The following is a 17,419-nucleotide window of genomic DNA, read 5'->3' on the forward strand; positions in this document are numbered from 1 at the left end:
TATAAACCTTGCTGTCTGTCTCCGACATTTGCAACATTGTTTCAAGATTCAAATTCGATCTCCAGGTGGCCCATAGTAATGAACGTGCCGAGAATCTCTATGCGACAGACAGGCAGGCAGCGTTTCTCAACCAGTTGAAATCATGAATCAGCTGGCATCATTTTTATGGATAAATACAAAGAAATGTCAAACAAAAGGAAGTGCAGCTAGTTTGCAGTCTTTTCAGCTTCAGTTTGAAGTGATTGTGTTGGCTGTGTTGTTAGCTAGCTCCTCTGAACAACAGTGTCCTGACGAGTGAGCACATGTTCTATGCCAGGTGAAATCGCACCTCATTAGCTCATTCTTATGGATGTATCCAGATAAATGTCACTAGAAAACAGCTTAAACAAATGCAAATGTAGCTACTTTGCTGTTATTCTGGCTGCACTTTTTAACGTGACTAAGTTAGCCATAGTTGGCTAGCTAACAAGCAAGGGATATGAACATTGCCAGTCAGTATGGCAATGGAACATTTAGAACAAACGACTGGGTCCCCTCCATAAATACAGAACAAAAAGACTGAACGACTGGGTCGCATCGAGCAACCGAACCGATAGAACAACTTCACCGGCTCTGACGCTCGTTAGATGTGGCAGGGCTTAAACTATTCCACACTACAAAGGGAAACCCAGACACAAGCTAAATGCCTTTTTATGGTCGCTTCGAGACAAGCAACACTGAAGCATGCATGAGAGCACCAGCTGTTCTGGATGACTGTGTGATAATGCTCTCTGTAGCCGATGTGAGCAAGACCTTTAAACAGGTCAACATTCACAAAGCTGCGGGGCCAGACGGATTACCACCTATTACTGCTCGGCATCTGACCATAAGGCGCTACAGAGGGTAGTGCATACAGCCCAGTACGTCACTAGAGCCAAGCTTCTTGCCATCCAGGATCTATGTACTAGGCTGTGTCAGAAAGGAAAGCCCCAAAAAATTGTCAGTCTCTAGTCACCCAAGTCATAAACTGTTTTTTCTTTTACCGCAAGGCAACCGGTACTGGAGCACCAGGTCTAGGACCAAAAGGCTCCTTAACAGCTTCTACCCCCAAGCCATCAGACTGCTGAACAATTAATAAAATGGCCACCGTACAATTACATTGACTTACCTTGACTAACCTGTACCGCCACACACTGACTCAGTACCACCTCTATACAGCCTCGTTATTGTTATTTTGTTGTTACTATTTATAATTTTTTACTTTAGATTATTTGGTAAATATTTTCTTAACTCTTTCTTGAACTGCACTGTTGGTTAAGGGCTTGTAAGTAAGCATTTCACGGTAAGGTCTACACATGATGTATTCGGCGCATGTGACCAAAGTTTGATTTGATTTGAACGACTAGCCGGCTTGGGTAGCAACCATAGATTTGTGTCAGGACTATATCTTGTGACAGGATGAAATGGTATAAATAAATGTCTTTTAAAAAAAAAATGAAAATATGTCAATCATTTTTTCATTCATTTGTATGTTATATGAATCGTTTTATTTTATTATTAATATTTCAATATGTTGGAAACCCGTTTGTATAAAAATGATAATGCCCTCAAAGCCGGTGTTTAACTTTGTTCGACTTCGTGTCGGGCCTAACAACACCTGTGCCAATATATCCTCCAAACACCGGCTTCGAAGGCATTAACACTTAATGGTAATATTTAGCGTAAATTTAGCAGTCATCATTTAATTAAATTGTGTGGACTGCATTCCCAAAGATTATAATGCAAGTGACAATATAATTTGACTGAGTAGTCTTCCACAAGTGTTTAGTAATGTTTAGTTATGAATTATGTTCATTTGTCATCTTGTTCAGTGGCTCCAAGACTGGATCTTAATGGTTATCCAGTCAACTCCTGCATGTGTCCCAAACGACACCCTATTCCTTATAGTCCCAATGGTCCCTGGTCAAAAGTAGTGCATTATAAAGGGAATAGTGGTAGATATAATCAGTGCTCCATTTTTTTGGTGATTTGGTGACTATGTAATTATAATCACAACAAAATCATCTAGATGTGTCTGTCAGTAGGATATCATTGCAAAGAGTTTAGCCACACACACACACACACACACACACACACACACACACGAGTCCAGGCCCACTGTACACGCAGCAGAGAATACACTGGAGTGGAGATGAAACATGATTATCTTTGTTAATCAATAGGAACAAATTCAAACCCATGAAAATAACTCCTCATCCTAATATATCCTGACAGCCCCCAGGGAACAGAACAGCTTTACTCTGGAACGAGACTAACACAGACGCTGGGAGTCGAGAAGCAGGTGGTGAGTTTAATAATACAATGAACATGGAACGATACAAAACAAGAGTAGCGTTTGGACATGAAACACACAACCAATACTGCCTGGGGAGTGGAACGAAGGGAGCGACAGATATATGGGAGGTAAACAGTGAAGGAGTCCAGGTGAGTCTCATAATGAGGCGCTTGTGTGGGTAACGATGGTTCCAGGTGTACGTAATGATGGTTGTCAGAGGCAGTGATTTGTAAATCTTAAATGTAAATGTAAATCGGCGACGTCGAGCGCCGGAGAGGGGAAGCGGGAGTAGGCGTGACAGTAATCCCCCATCCGTCCGTCCTTCCGTCCGTCCCCGCCAGGGGACCAGGAACCACCGGCCTGAGAAGGGAGACATGAAAGGAAGGTGAGATACGATAGTCACTGGGGAGCTGTAATCTATACGTCACCTCGTTGACCCTCCGGAGAACCTTGGCTCAGCTTCTTGCAGGGCAGGTGGAGTGGGAGGTTCCTGGTAGAGAGCCATACACGATGGAACACGGGAGTTTCACTGCGGTGGCGATCCTCCGACTCCTGACATTGGACGGCGCGCTGGAGTCTCATATGGGTATTGCTCCATACTTCTTCTGGGTGCCTAAACCACTGCAGGAGCTTCGGTCTGGCCCGGGGTCCACGGAGCCAGGACCGGCTGATAACTCAGAACACACTGGAATGGAGTCAGTCTGGTGGAGGAGTGACGTAACAAATTCTGGGCATACTCTGCCCACAGAAGGAATCGGGCCCACTCCCCCTGCCGGTCCTGGCAGTGGCTCCTCAGGAACCTCCCCAGCTCCTGGTTCATCCTCTCCGCCTGCCCTTTAGACTGAGGCCTATACCCGGAAGTGAGGCTGACCGTGACCTCGAGCTTCTTCATGAAGGCTCTTCATGTCCGTGATGTCAAATTGGGGGCAACAGTCGGAGACGATGTCCTCCGGAAGGCCATAATGCCAGAAGACCTACTAGAACAGTGCCTCAGCGACCTGGAGAGCAGTAGGGAGACCAGAGAGAGGGATAGAACGGCAGGATTTAGAGAATCTATCTGCAACCACCAAAATGGTGGCGATACAATCAGAGGAGGGGACATAAGTGACAAAATCAATGGACAGATGTGACCAGGGATGCTGAAGCACGGGCAGGGGAAGGAGTTTCCCTGCTGGAGCGTGCCGGGGAGATTCAGTTTGGGCACATACGGAACAGGAGTTGACGTACTAAATGACATCCTACGCCAAGGTGGGCCACCAATACTTTTTGGAGAGAGATTGTATAGTACGGGTGATCCCTGGATTTACAGCGACGATAGCTGTGTGCGCCCAAGTTAGCAGCCGATCCCTTATCCCCGTGGGAGGTAGTGGGTGTGGTTTCCCTTTCCAGAGACTGACGAATGTCCACATCAACGTCACAGACCACAGGGGCTACGACTCGAGAGGGGACGGGATAGCAGTTCCTCCGGCATTCAGGTGACCGGTCCGTGATTCTCATCCTCGACCATGAGATGGTGGGGTTATGGTGTTGGAGCCATGGGAGGCAGAGGAGCTGGTGCACTAATGATGAAGGGAATGTTTTCCTGATGAATGGACTCCACGATGAGGGTGAGTGGCGTGATGATGTGTGATGGTTCCGGATCCTGGTGGGCGATTATCAAAGGCTTGATCCGGAAACAGAGAGAAGAGCTGGTATGAGGTGATGTTCAGAGAGGAGGTAAGAGTCTGGTCATTAAAGTTCCCAGTGGCACCGGAATCCACTAGTTCTGTATAAACAGTACATGAGGGACAGCCAGCTAGTGTGACCGACACTAAAAAGGGTTTGGCAGAAAATTCTGAAGATGGGATACTCACAACTGCCCCAGGAGGTGGATTATCACGTGACCGTCTCTCTGCTCACGTGGATCCCGAGTTGGGAAGTACCGGACATTGCTGAAGCTGGTGCCCCCCTTGACCACAATAGGGACAGAGCCCCAGCTGTTTCCGTCTGCGTCGTTCAGGCTCCAAGGAGAGGTTGTCGTCTTGACATGCCAGTTGTGTCTGGACCTCCTCGCGCAGTCCTCTTCTGAATAGCGTACAGAGTGCCGGCTCATTCCATCCGCTGGATGCTGCTACAGTCTGGAAGGTGAGCATGTACTCGGCAGCGTTCTGGTCATCTGGGCGGATGATCGAAGATACCTCTGAACAGAGCCATGAACCCCTCATACGAAGCCAGCTCCTCCTCTCCTCTCTCCCAGACGGCTGTAGCCCACTCCAACGCCCGCCCAGTCAGCAGAGAAATAACCATGGCAACCTGGGACCTCTCGGTGGTGAGGGCTCCCATCTGTTGCGCAAAATAGAGGGAGCACTTGAGTAGGAAGCCACTTAGATGGGATTCCGTGCTTGTACCAATCCTCTACTCCGTCATATTTATCCGGGAGGGACAAATGGGCATTGCCGACCTGGGCGGACTGCTGAATGGACTGACTCGCTGGGTCGACTGGTGGCAGAGTATCCTCTGCTAGTTGAAGGTTGTCAGATGCAGTGATTACAGCTATCATAGAGCATCCTGACACATCTACAACTATCGTACACCCTCTGACACCTCTACAGCTATGTTCACCACCCCCTGATATCTCTACCCACGGCTCCAAATGTTCACCACCCCCTGATATCTCTACCCACGGCTCCAAATGTTCACCACCCCCTGATATCTCTACCCACGGCTCCAAATGTTCACCACCCCCTGATATCTCTACCCACGGCTCCAAATGTTCACCACCCCCTGACACCAACACACCTCTGTTGCACAGTCACTCTCTGTCTCCCTAAAACCACATCTTTCACAAATCTAAATGAACTGTAAGTCTGTAAATCTATTCATGAGGAAAAGTTCTGCTTCAATATAATATTGTATAATCAGTTCCTCAGTACCCTCTTTCTTCATGTTAAGTGTATTGAGACAGCAAACAGTACTGGTCGGAAAACATCCAAAAGATCCCATTCTTTATCAAATAAGATGTGCGATATGATGTTCAGAGAGAGTTAAAAAAGGGAGCACTAGAAGATCTATTGAAATAATCCACCGTCGGACCGGGAGCAAGGCTTTGGGTACAGACAGTGTCCTCTGGTTATCTCCTGTCAGAGAGAGCTGGGAGGTTGGTTGGAGATGGAGAGCAGACGGTTCCAGGGATCAGGACACACCATGTTCCTCTGGTACAGGGCTCTAGGTCTGATTGTCTGGGTACAGGGCTCTGGGTAGAGGGCTCTGGGTCTGATTGTCTGGGTACAGGGCTCTGGGTCTGGGTGTCTGGGTAGAGGGCTCTGGGTCTGATTGTCTGGGTACAGGGCTCTGGGTTTGGGTGTCTGGGTAGAGGGCTCTGGGTCTGGGTACAGGGCTCTGGGTCTGGGTGTCTGGGTAGAGGGATCCGGGTGTCTGGGTAGAGGGCTCTGGGTTTGATTGTCTGGGTACAGGGCTCTGGGTCTGGGTAGAGGGCTCTGGGTTTGGGTGTTTTGGGTAGAGGGCTCTGGGTCTGGGTACAGGGCTCTGGGTCTGGGTGTCTGGATAGAGGGCTCTGTGTTTGGGTGTCTGGGTAGAGGGCTCTGGTTTTGGGTGTCTGGGTAGAGGGCTCTGGGTCTGGGTAGAGGGGTCTGGGTCTGGGTACATGGGTCTGGGTTTGGGTGTCTGGGTAGAGGGCTCTGGGTTTGGGCACAGGGCTCTGGGTCTGGGTAGAGGGGTCTGGGTGTCTGGGTAGAGGGCTCTGGGATTGGGTGTCTGGGTAGAGGGCTCTGGGTTTGGGTACAGGGCTCTGGGTCTGGGTACAGGGCTCTAGGTCTGATTGCCTGGGTAGAGGGCTCTGGGTCTGATTGTCTGGGTACAGGGCTCTGGGTTTGGGTACAGGGCTCTGGGTCTGGGTACATGGGTCTGGGTTTGGGTGTCTGGGTAGAGGGCTCTGGGTTTGGGTACAGGGCTCTGGGTCTGGGTATATGGGTCTGGGTAGAGGGCTCTGGGTTTTGAGTGAGTCTGGCTGGTCTCTGGGTCTCAGGCTGGTTGTCCTCCTGCTGGTCCTCTGTGCTGCTCTCAGACTCAGTGTTCCTGTGTGTCTGCTGGTACCACTGTAACAGAGGTTAAAATATCTTCCCTCATAATATCAAATTGGTTTATTTTCTATAGCTTAATCTCAGTCATTTTGTGACCAGACCAGTCCTCTACTCAGCGATGTTGAGTGTCTCCTGGTACCAATCCTCTCCTCTGTCCTGTGTGTCTCTTGGTACCAGTCCTCTCCTCTGTCCTGTGTGTCTGCTGGTACCAGTCCTCTCCTCTAGTTGTGTGTCTCCTGGTACCAATCCTCTCCTCTAGTTGTGTGTCTCCTGGTACCAATCCTCTCCTCTAGTTGTGTGTCTCCTGGTACCAGTCCTCTCCTCTAGTTGTGTGTCTCCTGGTACCAGTCCTCTCCTCTAGTTGTGTGTCTCCTGGTACCAGTCCTCTCCTCTAGTTGTGTGTCTCCTGGTACCAATCCTCTCCTCTAGTTGTGTGTCTCCTGGTAGCTCCAGCTCCCTCTTCTTCGTCATGGCGATGTGCAGCTGTTGTTTGATGATGGTGATGTGTGTCTCCAGCTCTGACAGCTCCTGCAGCATGGGGATGGTCCTGGCCTGCAGACCCACCTGGACCAGGTCTGTCCTCCCGTTAGAGGTTGCCTGCCGGGGGACCAGGCTCTTCACCTGTGGAGGAAGAGGACAAAATAAGATACATTTGGACGCCTCCCCTCCAATTAAAATGGTCCCCCAATCAAAATATAAATTACAGTGCTTCAGAAAGTATTCAACCCCCTGGACTTTTTCCACATTTTGTTACGTTACAAAGTGGGATTTAATTGTAATTTTTTTGTAAACAATCTACACAAAAATACAAAAGAATGTGAAAGTGGAAGACATTTTTTCAAAATGTGTAAAATATATTAAAAATAAAACAATAACATATCTTGATTAGACCACCTGAGTCAATACATGTTAGAAAGACCTGTCAGAATCTATAGCTCTGAGTTTATAAGAGCTTTGCACACCTGGATTGTACAATATTTGCCCATCAATCTTTCCAAAATTCTTCAAGCTCTGTCAAGTTGATTGATGAACATTGCTAGACAGCCATTTTCAAATCTTGCCATAGATTCAAGCCAGTTTTTAGGTCAATTGTAACTAGTCCACTCAGGAACATTCAATATCATCTTGGTAAGCAGTGTAGATTTGGCCTTGTGTTTTAGGTTATTGTCCTGTTCAAAAGGGGAATGAGGTTTTACTCTAGGATTTTGCCTGTGCAGAAAAATGACAAGCATACCCATAACATGATGCAGCCACCACGATGATTGAAAATATTAAGAGTGTGTTGTTGGATTTGCACCAAACATAATGCTTTGTATTCAGGACAAAAATTGTATTTAATTATTTGCAGTATTCATTTAATGCCTTGTTGCAAACAGGATGCATGTTTTGGAATCATTTTATTCTGTACGGGCTTCCTTCTTTTCACTCTGTCAATAAGGTTAGTATTGTGGAGTAACTACAATGTTGTTGATCCATCTTCAGTTTTCTCCTGTCACAGCCATTAAACTCTGTAACTGTTTTAGAGTTACCATTGGCCTCATGGTGAAATCTCTGAGCGGTTTCCTTCCTCTCTGGCAACTGAGTTAGGAAGGACGCATGTGTCTATGTAGCGACTGGGCGTATTGATACACCATCCAAAGGGTAATTAATAACTTCACCATCCAAAGGGTAATTTATAACTTCACAATCCAAAGGGTAATTAATAACTTCACCATCCAAAGGGTAATTAATAACTTCACCATCCAAAGGGTAATTAATAACTTCACCATCCAAAGGGTAATTAATAACTTCACCATCCAAAGGGTAATTAATAACTTCACCATCCAAAGGGTAATTTATAACTTCACCATCCAAAGGGTAATTTATAACTTCACCATCCAAAGGGTAATTAATAGCTTCACCGCTTCACCGGGTTAAAGAAAGGTAAACTAAAAAGGGATATGCATTTGTCCGTTTTTTTTTTTTTTACCCATCTACCAATCGGTGCCCTTCTTTGCCAGGCATCAGAAAACCTCCCTGGTCTTTGTGGTTGAATCTGTGTTTGAAATTCACTGCTTGACTGAGGGATCTTCCATATGATTGTGTGTGTGGGGGCACAGAGATGAGGTAGTCATTTATTAACAATCATGTCAAACACTATTATTTCACACAGAGTGAGTCAATGCAACTTATCTGACTTGTTAAGCCAATTCTTACTCCTGAACTTATTTAGGCTAGCCATAACAAAGGGGTTGAATACTTATTGAGTCAGGACATTTCAGCTTTTAATTTTTTATACATTTGTAAACATTTCTAAAAACTAAATTCAACTTTGACATTTTGAGATATTGTTTGTAGACTAGTGACACAAAATCTAAATTTAATCCATTTTAAATTCAGGCTGTAACACAACAAAATGTCAAAAAAATCAAGGGGGTTGAATGCTTTCTGAAGGAAAATTAGAGAAATTATTTTATTTATTTTAGAAATTACCTTATTTGATCAATCCATTATGAATGAATTGTAACTACTGGTATTGGCTATCTTTATTTGAAATAATTAAGGCTCTAGAGTACAAGAAATAGCTCTTACAGGTGTTTTAAAAATGTGTCCTGTGCTTGAGGTGGCAATGCTACCTGAGGAGAAGGAGGAAGAGAGGAAGGAAGTGGAAGGGCTGAGGGAGGTGGAGGAGGAGAGCAATCACAGGGAGGAGACTCCATAACGTTTAGCTGGGACTCCTGAGGTGGGATCTTCCTCCTGTTGCAGTTTGGGCTGTTCCATAGTACACATGGCTGCAGTTGTTGTTGGTTGTTACCCATGATGCACCTTGGGGGTCGAAAAAAACAAAAAAAACACAGATTTTATTGTGGAGTTGTGATCTTGTTTTTTTTCCAGTATTCTTTCTATGCCACTGGTCACCCTGTCGTTCTTTTCCACAGTCAATTTGGCAGTGGCCGTTAATTTTTAAAAAAGCAGCCGGAAACCTAATCTACAATATACAGAGATCAGTGGAGGCTGTTGAGGGGAGGAGGGCTCATACTATTAGCTGGAATGGAGTAAATGGAACGGCATCAAACACATGGAAACCATGGGAACCATGTGTTGGATGTATTTGATACCATTCCGCTAATTATTCTCCAGTCATTACCATGAGCCCGTCCTCCCCAAATAAGTTGCCACCAACCTCCTGTGATAGAGAGCCACGTTTCTAAGACTATAGTGCAACATAAAATGAGGTGTCTGTCAGGTCATTATTTTACAGTGATATGCAAGACTGACTCAATACATGGTGAGTAATCTATCCACATTAAAGTTATTTTTAAATGAGATTCACTATCTATTACTGGACAGAATAGGATATTTTCTACGGGCCAGTTAGTAGGGTGAGTCATCGAAGTGTGCGTCCAAGAATGGACCCCCCTATTCCATTAGGTCCTGGTCAAAAGTAGTGCACTATGTAGGGAATAGTGTCTTTGACTTCACTGACAATTACATTTCCCTGTGATTAAAACCAGTGACACACGCTGTCAAACTGCCACCTTTAAATTAAATCACCAGTCAATCAATGGTCTTTTTCTGTATGGCTTTTATGTGAAGGTAAACAGGACATTGTTACCTTTCTTCTGGCTTGGCTACGGTCTGCAGTTTATCGTCATTGAAAGATGAGTTCATTGCTCGATGTAACCTCTGTGGGACAGAGCAGACATAATATGTCAAACAGAAACTATATGGATAACAGTGTATGATATTCTCAGAAGAATTTCAGTCATTTCTGAAGGTGCCAGGCAGAAGAAATATCAAGCCCACGGAGAGGAGTACTCTCAGCCCACGGAGAGCAGTACTATCAGCCCACGGAGAGGAGTACTATCAGCCCACGGAGAGCAGTACTATCAGCCCACGGAGAGCAGTACTATCAGCCCACGGAGAGCAGTACTATCAGCCCACGGAGAGCAGTACTATCAGCCCACGGAGAGCAGTACTATCAGCCCACGGAGAGCAGTACTATCAGCCCACGGAGAGCAGTACTATCAGCCCACAGAGAGGAGTACTATCAGCCCACGGAGAGCAGTACTATCAGCCCACGGAGAGCAGTACTATCAGCCCACGGAGAGGAGTACTATCAGCCCACGGAGAGCAGTACTATCAGCCCACGGAGAGGAGTACTATCAGCCCACGGAGAGCAGTACTATCAGCCCACGGAGAGCAGTACTATCAGCCCACGGAGAGCAGTACTATCAGCCCACGGAGAGGAGTACTATCAGCCCACGGAGAGGAGTACTATCAGCCCACGGAGAGGAGTACTATCAGCCCACGGAGAGCAGTACTATCAGCCCACGGAGAACAGTACTATCAGCCCACGGAGACCAGTACTATCAGCCCACGGAGACCAGTACTATCAGCCCACGGAGAGGAGTACTATCAGCCCACGGAGAGCAGTACTATCAGCCCACGGAGAGGAGTACTATCAGCCCACGGAGAGGAGTACTATCAGCCCACGGAGAGGAGTACTATCAGCCCACGGAGAGCAGTACTATCAGCCCACGGAGAGCAGTACTATCAGCCCACGGAGAGCAGTACTATCAGCCCACGGAGAGGAGTACTATCAGCCCACGGAGGCGGAGCATGAGATTAGACTTCACTCAACTTCCTAGAGGTTTCCCTGTTAACACTATCTATATTTCCCTTTACTGTTCTAATTGTGATCGCAACATACCGAAACAAAACAAAAGGACTCATACTCTACTCTACTCAGACCGGTGCACCATATCCAATCAGGGCTGCAGTAAGCCTATATGCAAATAGACCATTGCCATATATGGATCTGTTTCATTCACGTTGAACTGGACTGTGTTTACAGCATGAGCAGTCATGAGTAGATGCACTTGTTTTGAGATCAAATTGAGAGCTGCATGTAGCCACCTGGGCACATTTTGTTCATATTATTTGCGAGTTAGTGAGTTATTAGTCCAGTTATAGATAATTTCTTGTCAACGATAAGGGAGTGATTGCTTCCTACAAGAGCACAAAACGTGTACATTTCTAGACATCTTTGAAAAGCCAGTCAGGTCAAGAGCTTTTCTATGTCTTAAAGGGGCAGTGTTGTATTTTGAGGCAGTCTTGAATAAGCTAAGTAGCCAATAGGCAGAGGGGTAGCATAATATGTCTCATTCTCTGTAATAATGATATGGGAAAAATAATCCATTTTATTTTGTAAAGTGGTTTCTTGCATCAAACAACAACATCTTCAGTCACCTCCTTGTCTGAAGGACAAGTGGATCAACAGGTTAATGTCAAGCCCTGCATGTTTTTTGTTTTAAGACTTAAGGAATGTAGTCCTATATTAAACACCACACATTGGCTGCTGCCGTAGGGCGAACGATAGAACAGCTGGACATGTTAAAATGTTATGGGATGCCACTCTGGTAGGTCTACATTATGATCAAATAGCCAAAGTAGCCTACTTGGACACTGTTAAAACTGTAACTTAAAGCAGGTAGAACCTCAACATATACAGTAAACGCACACTGGAAGTTGCACAGAATTTGTACAGTGCCTTAGACCGCTGCGGCACTCGGGAGCTAATAAAGACAGTTACATTTACATCATTTTACATTTTAGTGATTTAGCAGACGCTCTTATCCAGAGCGACTTACAGTAGTGAATGCATACATTTCATTTCATACATTTTTTATTTTTTTTCATACTGGCCCCCCGTGGGAATCGAACCCACAACCCAGTTGATAGTTACATTAGCTACCTGACAAGTATGACGCTTGTAAACACACCTGACTCATGAAGTTAGTTAAATAAGTTACCTGTCTAGTATGCAGCCAGTACTAGTTAACACACCTGATTAGTATTAAACCAGTAAAGATGGCAATAGTTAAGTTAGTTACCTGTCTAGTATGAAGCCACTACTAGTTAACACACCTGAGTAGTATTAAACCAGTAAAGATGGCAATAGATAAGTTAGTTACCTGACTAGTATGAAGCCAGTACTTGAACTTGGGGTCCTTGACTCTGGGGATGACGAAATGGTAGATGATATGTTCAGCCAGGGTGGTGAGGAGAGACAGACCCAGCCCAACACACAGCATCAAAAACAGGCCTGAGAAATGCTTAATGCCCATCTGTAGGGTCTGGAGAGAGCAGAGACAAACACACAGGATATAAAACACAGATTGTACTGTATACTGTGAGTTCAGCATATCAATAAATTCATAATTTGTAGATTTGCATAACAATCAAACGTAACTATTTCACACATTTTTCAAATAGCGTCTTATTTATGGAAGCTTATTGAAGAAAAAAAATGGGCAGTTTTATTTTCTGTTGCAGCGACAAGCTTCTGTAATTTATAATGAACATCATTAAGACTTTTTGAAAAACACAGAATAGAGATGATTTAGCATTGTGATTTAGTACATCAGTATTAGTATTGAAATAGTATGATGTACATTACCTCTGTGACTGATTGAAGTAGTATGATGTACAGTACATTACCTCTGTGACTGATTGAAGTAGTATGATGTACATTATTGCTGTGACTGATTGAAGTAGAATGATCTACATTACCTCTGTGACTGATTGAAGTAGTATGATGTACAGTACATTACCTCTGTGACTGATTGAAGTGGTATGATGTACATTATCGCTGTGACTGATTGAAGTAGCATGATGTACAGTACATTACCTCTGTGACTGATTGAAGTGGTATGATGTACATTATCGCTGTGACTGATTGAAGTAGCATGATGTACAGTACATTACCTCTGTGACTGATTGAAGTAGCATGATGTACATTACCTCTGTGACTGATTGAAGTAGAATGATGTACATTATCGCTGTGACTGATTGAAGTAGCATGATGTACATTACCTCTGTGACTGACTGAAGTAGAATGATGTACATTATCGCTGTGACTGATTGAAGTAGTATGATGTACATTACCTCTGTGACTGATTGAAGTAGTATGATGTACATTATATTACCTCTGTGACTGATTGAAGTAGTATGATGTACATTACCTTTGTGACTAATTGAAGTAGAATGATGTACATTACCTCTGTGACTGATTGAAGTAGTATGATGTACATTACCTTTGTGACTAATTGAAGTAGCATGATGTACATTACCTCTGTGACTGATTGAAGTAGAATGATGTACATTACCTCTGTGACTGATTGAAGTAGTATGATGTACATTACCTCTGTGACTGCGAAGCTCCGTTTCCCACAGGGCACCACCTTGTACCACTTATCATGCAGCATGTCTATGAAGCCGTCTGACTTGTACTGGCTCACCAGCTCTGAGATATTAGAGGTCAGCGGAGAGTTCTGGCGCAGGCCGATGCCGTAACCTGGGTACAGATACACACACACAGAATGACTTAGAAAACACAGCAGGGCGATGCCGTCATCTGGGAAGTGGGAATGAATATAGACACCAGCAGTACTATAGCGGTGTGAAATGGGAGAGAGGACAGGGGTCACCTTGTATAGCAGTTATTTAATCTCAAACTACTCGCCTTCAGTTACATCTAGAAACAGACACATAGAGCGACAGAAAACATATCAATCAGATGCACTTTTGTGATCTTAAACTGGTGTTGCACATGGATGTGTGTACATCGCTTTATCTGTCTGCATCTGAGGATCAGTAATATAATTTATAGCCTTGTCTTATTCTTTCTACTAGTGGTTCTGTATTATAATGTATTGTCTTATCCTTTCTACTAGTGGTTCTGTATTATAATGTATTGTCTTATCCTTTCTACTAGTGGTTCTGTATGATAATGTATTGTCTTATCCTTTCTACTAGTGGTTCTGTATGATAATGTATTGTCTTATTCTTTCTACTAGTGGTTCTGTATGATAATGTATTGTCTTATCCTTTCTACTAGTGGTTCTGTATGATAATGTATTGTCTTATCCTTTCTACTAGTGGTTCTGTATGATAATGTATTGTCTTATCCTTTCTACTAGTGGTTATGTATGATAATGTATTGTCTTATCCTTTCTACTAGTGGTTATATATGATAATGTATTGTCTTATCCTTTCTACTAGTGGTTCTGTATGATAATGTATTGTCTTATCCTTTCTACTAGTGGTTCTGTATGATAATGTATTGTCTTATCCTTTCTACTAGTGGTTCTGTATGATAATGTATTGTCTTATCCTTTCTACTAGTGGTTCTGTATGATAATGTATTGTCTTATCCTTTCTACTAGTGGTTATATATGATAATGTATTGTCTTATCCTTTCTACTAGTGGTTCTGTATGATAATGTATTGTCTTATCCTTTCTACTAGTGGTTCTGTATGATAATGTATTGTCTTATCCTTTCTACTAGTGGTTATATATGATAATGTATTGTCTTATCCTTTCTACTAGTGGTTCTGTATGATAATGTATTGTCTTATCCTTTCTACTAGTGGTTCTGTATGATAATGTATTGTCTTATCCTTTCTACTAGTGGTTCTGTATGATAATGTATTGTCTTATCCTTTCTACTAGTGGTTATATATGATAATGTATTGTCTTATCCTTTCTACTAGTGGTTCTGTATGATAATGTATTGTCTTATCCTTTCTACTAGTGGTTATATATGATAATGTATTGTCTTATCCTTTCTACTAGTGGTTCTGTATGATAATGTATTGTCTTATCCTTTCTACTAGTGGTTCTGTATGATAATGTATTGTCTTATCCTTTCTACTAGTGGTTCTGTATGATAATGTATTGTCTTATCCTTTCTACTAGTGGTTCTGTATGATAATGTATTGTCTTATCCTTTCTACTAGTGGTTATATATGATAATGTATTGTCTTATCCTTTCTACTAGTGGTTCTGTATGATAATGTATTGTCTTATCCTTTCTACTAGTGGTTATATATGATAATGTATTGTCTTATCCTTTCTACTAGTGGTTCTGTATTATAATGTATTGTCTTATCCTTTCTACTAGTGGTTCTGTATTATAATGTATTGTCTTATCCTTTCTACTAGTGGTTCTGTATGATAATGTATTGTCTTATCCTTTCTACTAGTGGTTATATATGATAATGTATTGTCTTATCCTTTCTACTAGTGGTTCTGTATTATAATGTATTGTCTTATCCTTTCTACTAGTGGTTCTATATGATAATGTATTGTCTCACCCTTTCTACCAGTGGTTCTGTAGCTAGCACGAAAAGGAGAGGGGACAGGGGGCATACCTGTCTTGTTCCTCTTCATTATGGATACAGGATTAACACCTTATTTCACGTCAATCTACTTGCCTTCAATTGCAAATGGTTTTCCCACGGTGAGTGTCTTGCATTCTGCATCTATAGACACCTCGTGGTCTAGTAAGGCCTTGTCCATGATGAAAGCATCCAGTTGCTGTGGATCATGCCTGAAAAGACACAACATTTGCCACTGAATACATTGCATCTCTCTAACATTGTCTGTGACCCAATGAGACCTTAGTCCCTATTTAGTGCACTACTTTTCACCAGGGCCAATAGGATATAAGATGCTATTTGAGATGCAGTCTTGAACATGGACTAAAATCAACATCAACATTTATTAATTCAACCTTTTTATTTTTTTATTTAACCTTTATTTAATAAAGCAAGTCAGTTAAGAACAAATTCTTATTTACAATGACGGCCTGCCAAAAGGCAAAAGGCCTCCTGCGGGGACGGGGGACTGGGATTAAAAATATAAACAAATTAAATAAAAATATAGGACGAAACCCACATCACGACAAGAGAGACAACACTACATAAAGACAGATCTAAGACAACAACACAGCATGGTAGAAAAACAACATGACAACACAGCATGGTAGAAAAACAACAGGACAACACAGCATGGTAGCAACACATGACAACACAGCATGGTAGCAACACAACATGACAACACAGCATGGTAGAAACACAACATGACATCACAGCATGGTAGCAACACAACATGACTACACAGCATGGCAGCAACACAACATGACAACACAGCATGGCAGCAACACAACATGACAACACAGCATGGCAGCAACACAACATGACAACACAGCATGGCAGCAACACAACATGACAACACAGCATGGTAGCAACACAACATGACAACACAGCATGGCAGCAACACAACATGACAACACAGCATGGTAGCAGCACAACATGACAACACAGCATGGTAGCAACACAACATGACAACACAGCATGGTAGCAACACAACATGACAACACAGCATGGTAGAAACACAACATGACATCACAGCATGGTAGCAACACAACATGACAACACAGCATGGCAGCAACACAACATGACAACACAGCATGGCAGCAACACAACATGACAACACAGCATGGCAGCAACACAACATGACAACACAGCATGGCAGCAACACAACATGACAACACAGCATGGTAGCAACACAACATGACAACACAGCATGGCAGCAACACAACATGACAACACAGCATGGTAGCAACACAACATGACAACACAGCATGGCAGCAACACATGACAACACAGCATGGTAGCAGCAACACATGACAACACAGCATGGTAGCAACACAACATGACTACACAGCATGGCAGCAACACAACATGGTAGCAACACAACATGACAACACAGCATGGTAGAAAAACAACATGACAACACAGCATGGTAGAAACACAACATGACATCACAGCATGGTAGCAACACAACATGGCAGCAACACAACATGGCAGCAGCACAAAACAGGGTACAAACATTATCGGTTACAAACAACAACACAAAGGGCAAGAAGGTAGAGACAACAATACATCACACAAAGCAGCCACAACTGTCAGTAAGAGTGTCCATGATTGAGTCTTACCTACTGACATGCAAAATTTTACATTTTTGTCATTTACTCTTATCCAGAGTGACTTATTGGAGCAATTAGGGTGAAGTGCCTTGCTCAAGGGCACAGACAGACTTTTCACCTAGTCAGCTCAGGGATTCGAACCAGCTACCTTTTGGTAACTGGCCCAACGCTCTTAATCGTTAGGCTGCCTGACGTTAGCTATTTTTCAA

At 43.5% G+C, this 17,419-nt stretch overlaps 1 protein-coding gene across 1 annotated transcript in view; it reads right to left on the bottom strand.

Moving 5' to 3' along the window:
• Window positions 1-5,423: 5,423 nt before the first annotated feature.
• LOC115159837 (glutamate receptor ionotropic, NMDA 3A-like) overlaps window positions 5,424-17,419 on the bottom strand; it is a 42,411-nt gene continuing 30,415 nt past the window's right edge. The window contains exons 7-13 of the mRNA XM_029709890.1: window positions 15,655-15,770; window positions 13,581-13,732; window positions 12,351-12,512; window positions 9,989-10,059; window positions 9,009-9,198; window positions 6,773-7,014; window positions 5,424-6,408 (exon numbers count right to left, since the gene is read on the bottom strand). Coding sequence (XP_029565750.1) covers window positions 5,424-6,408; window positions 6,773-7,014; window positions 9,009-9,198; window positions 9,989-10,059; window positions 12,351-12,512; window positions 13,581-13,732; window positions 15,655-15,770 — 1,918 coding nt within the window. The remainder of the gene's footprint in view (window positions 6,409-6,772; window positions 7,015-9,008; window positions 9,199-9,988; window positions 10,060-12,350; window positions 12,513-13,580; window positions 13,733-15,654; window positions 15,771-17,419) is intronic.

The sequence above is a fragment of the Salmo trutta genome, chromosome 23, assembly GCF_901001165.1.
Source record: "Salmo trutta chromosome 23, fSalTru1.1, whole genome shotgun sequence".
Taxonomy (NCBI): Eukaryota; Metazoa; Chordata; class Actinopteri; order Salmoniformes; family Salmonidae; genus Salmo; species Salmo trutta.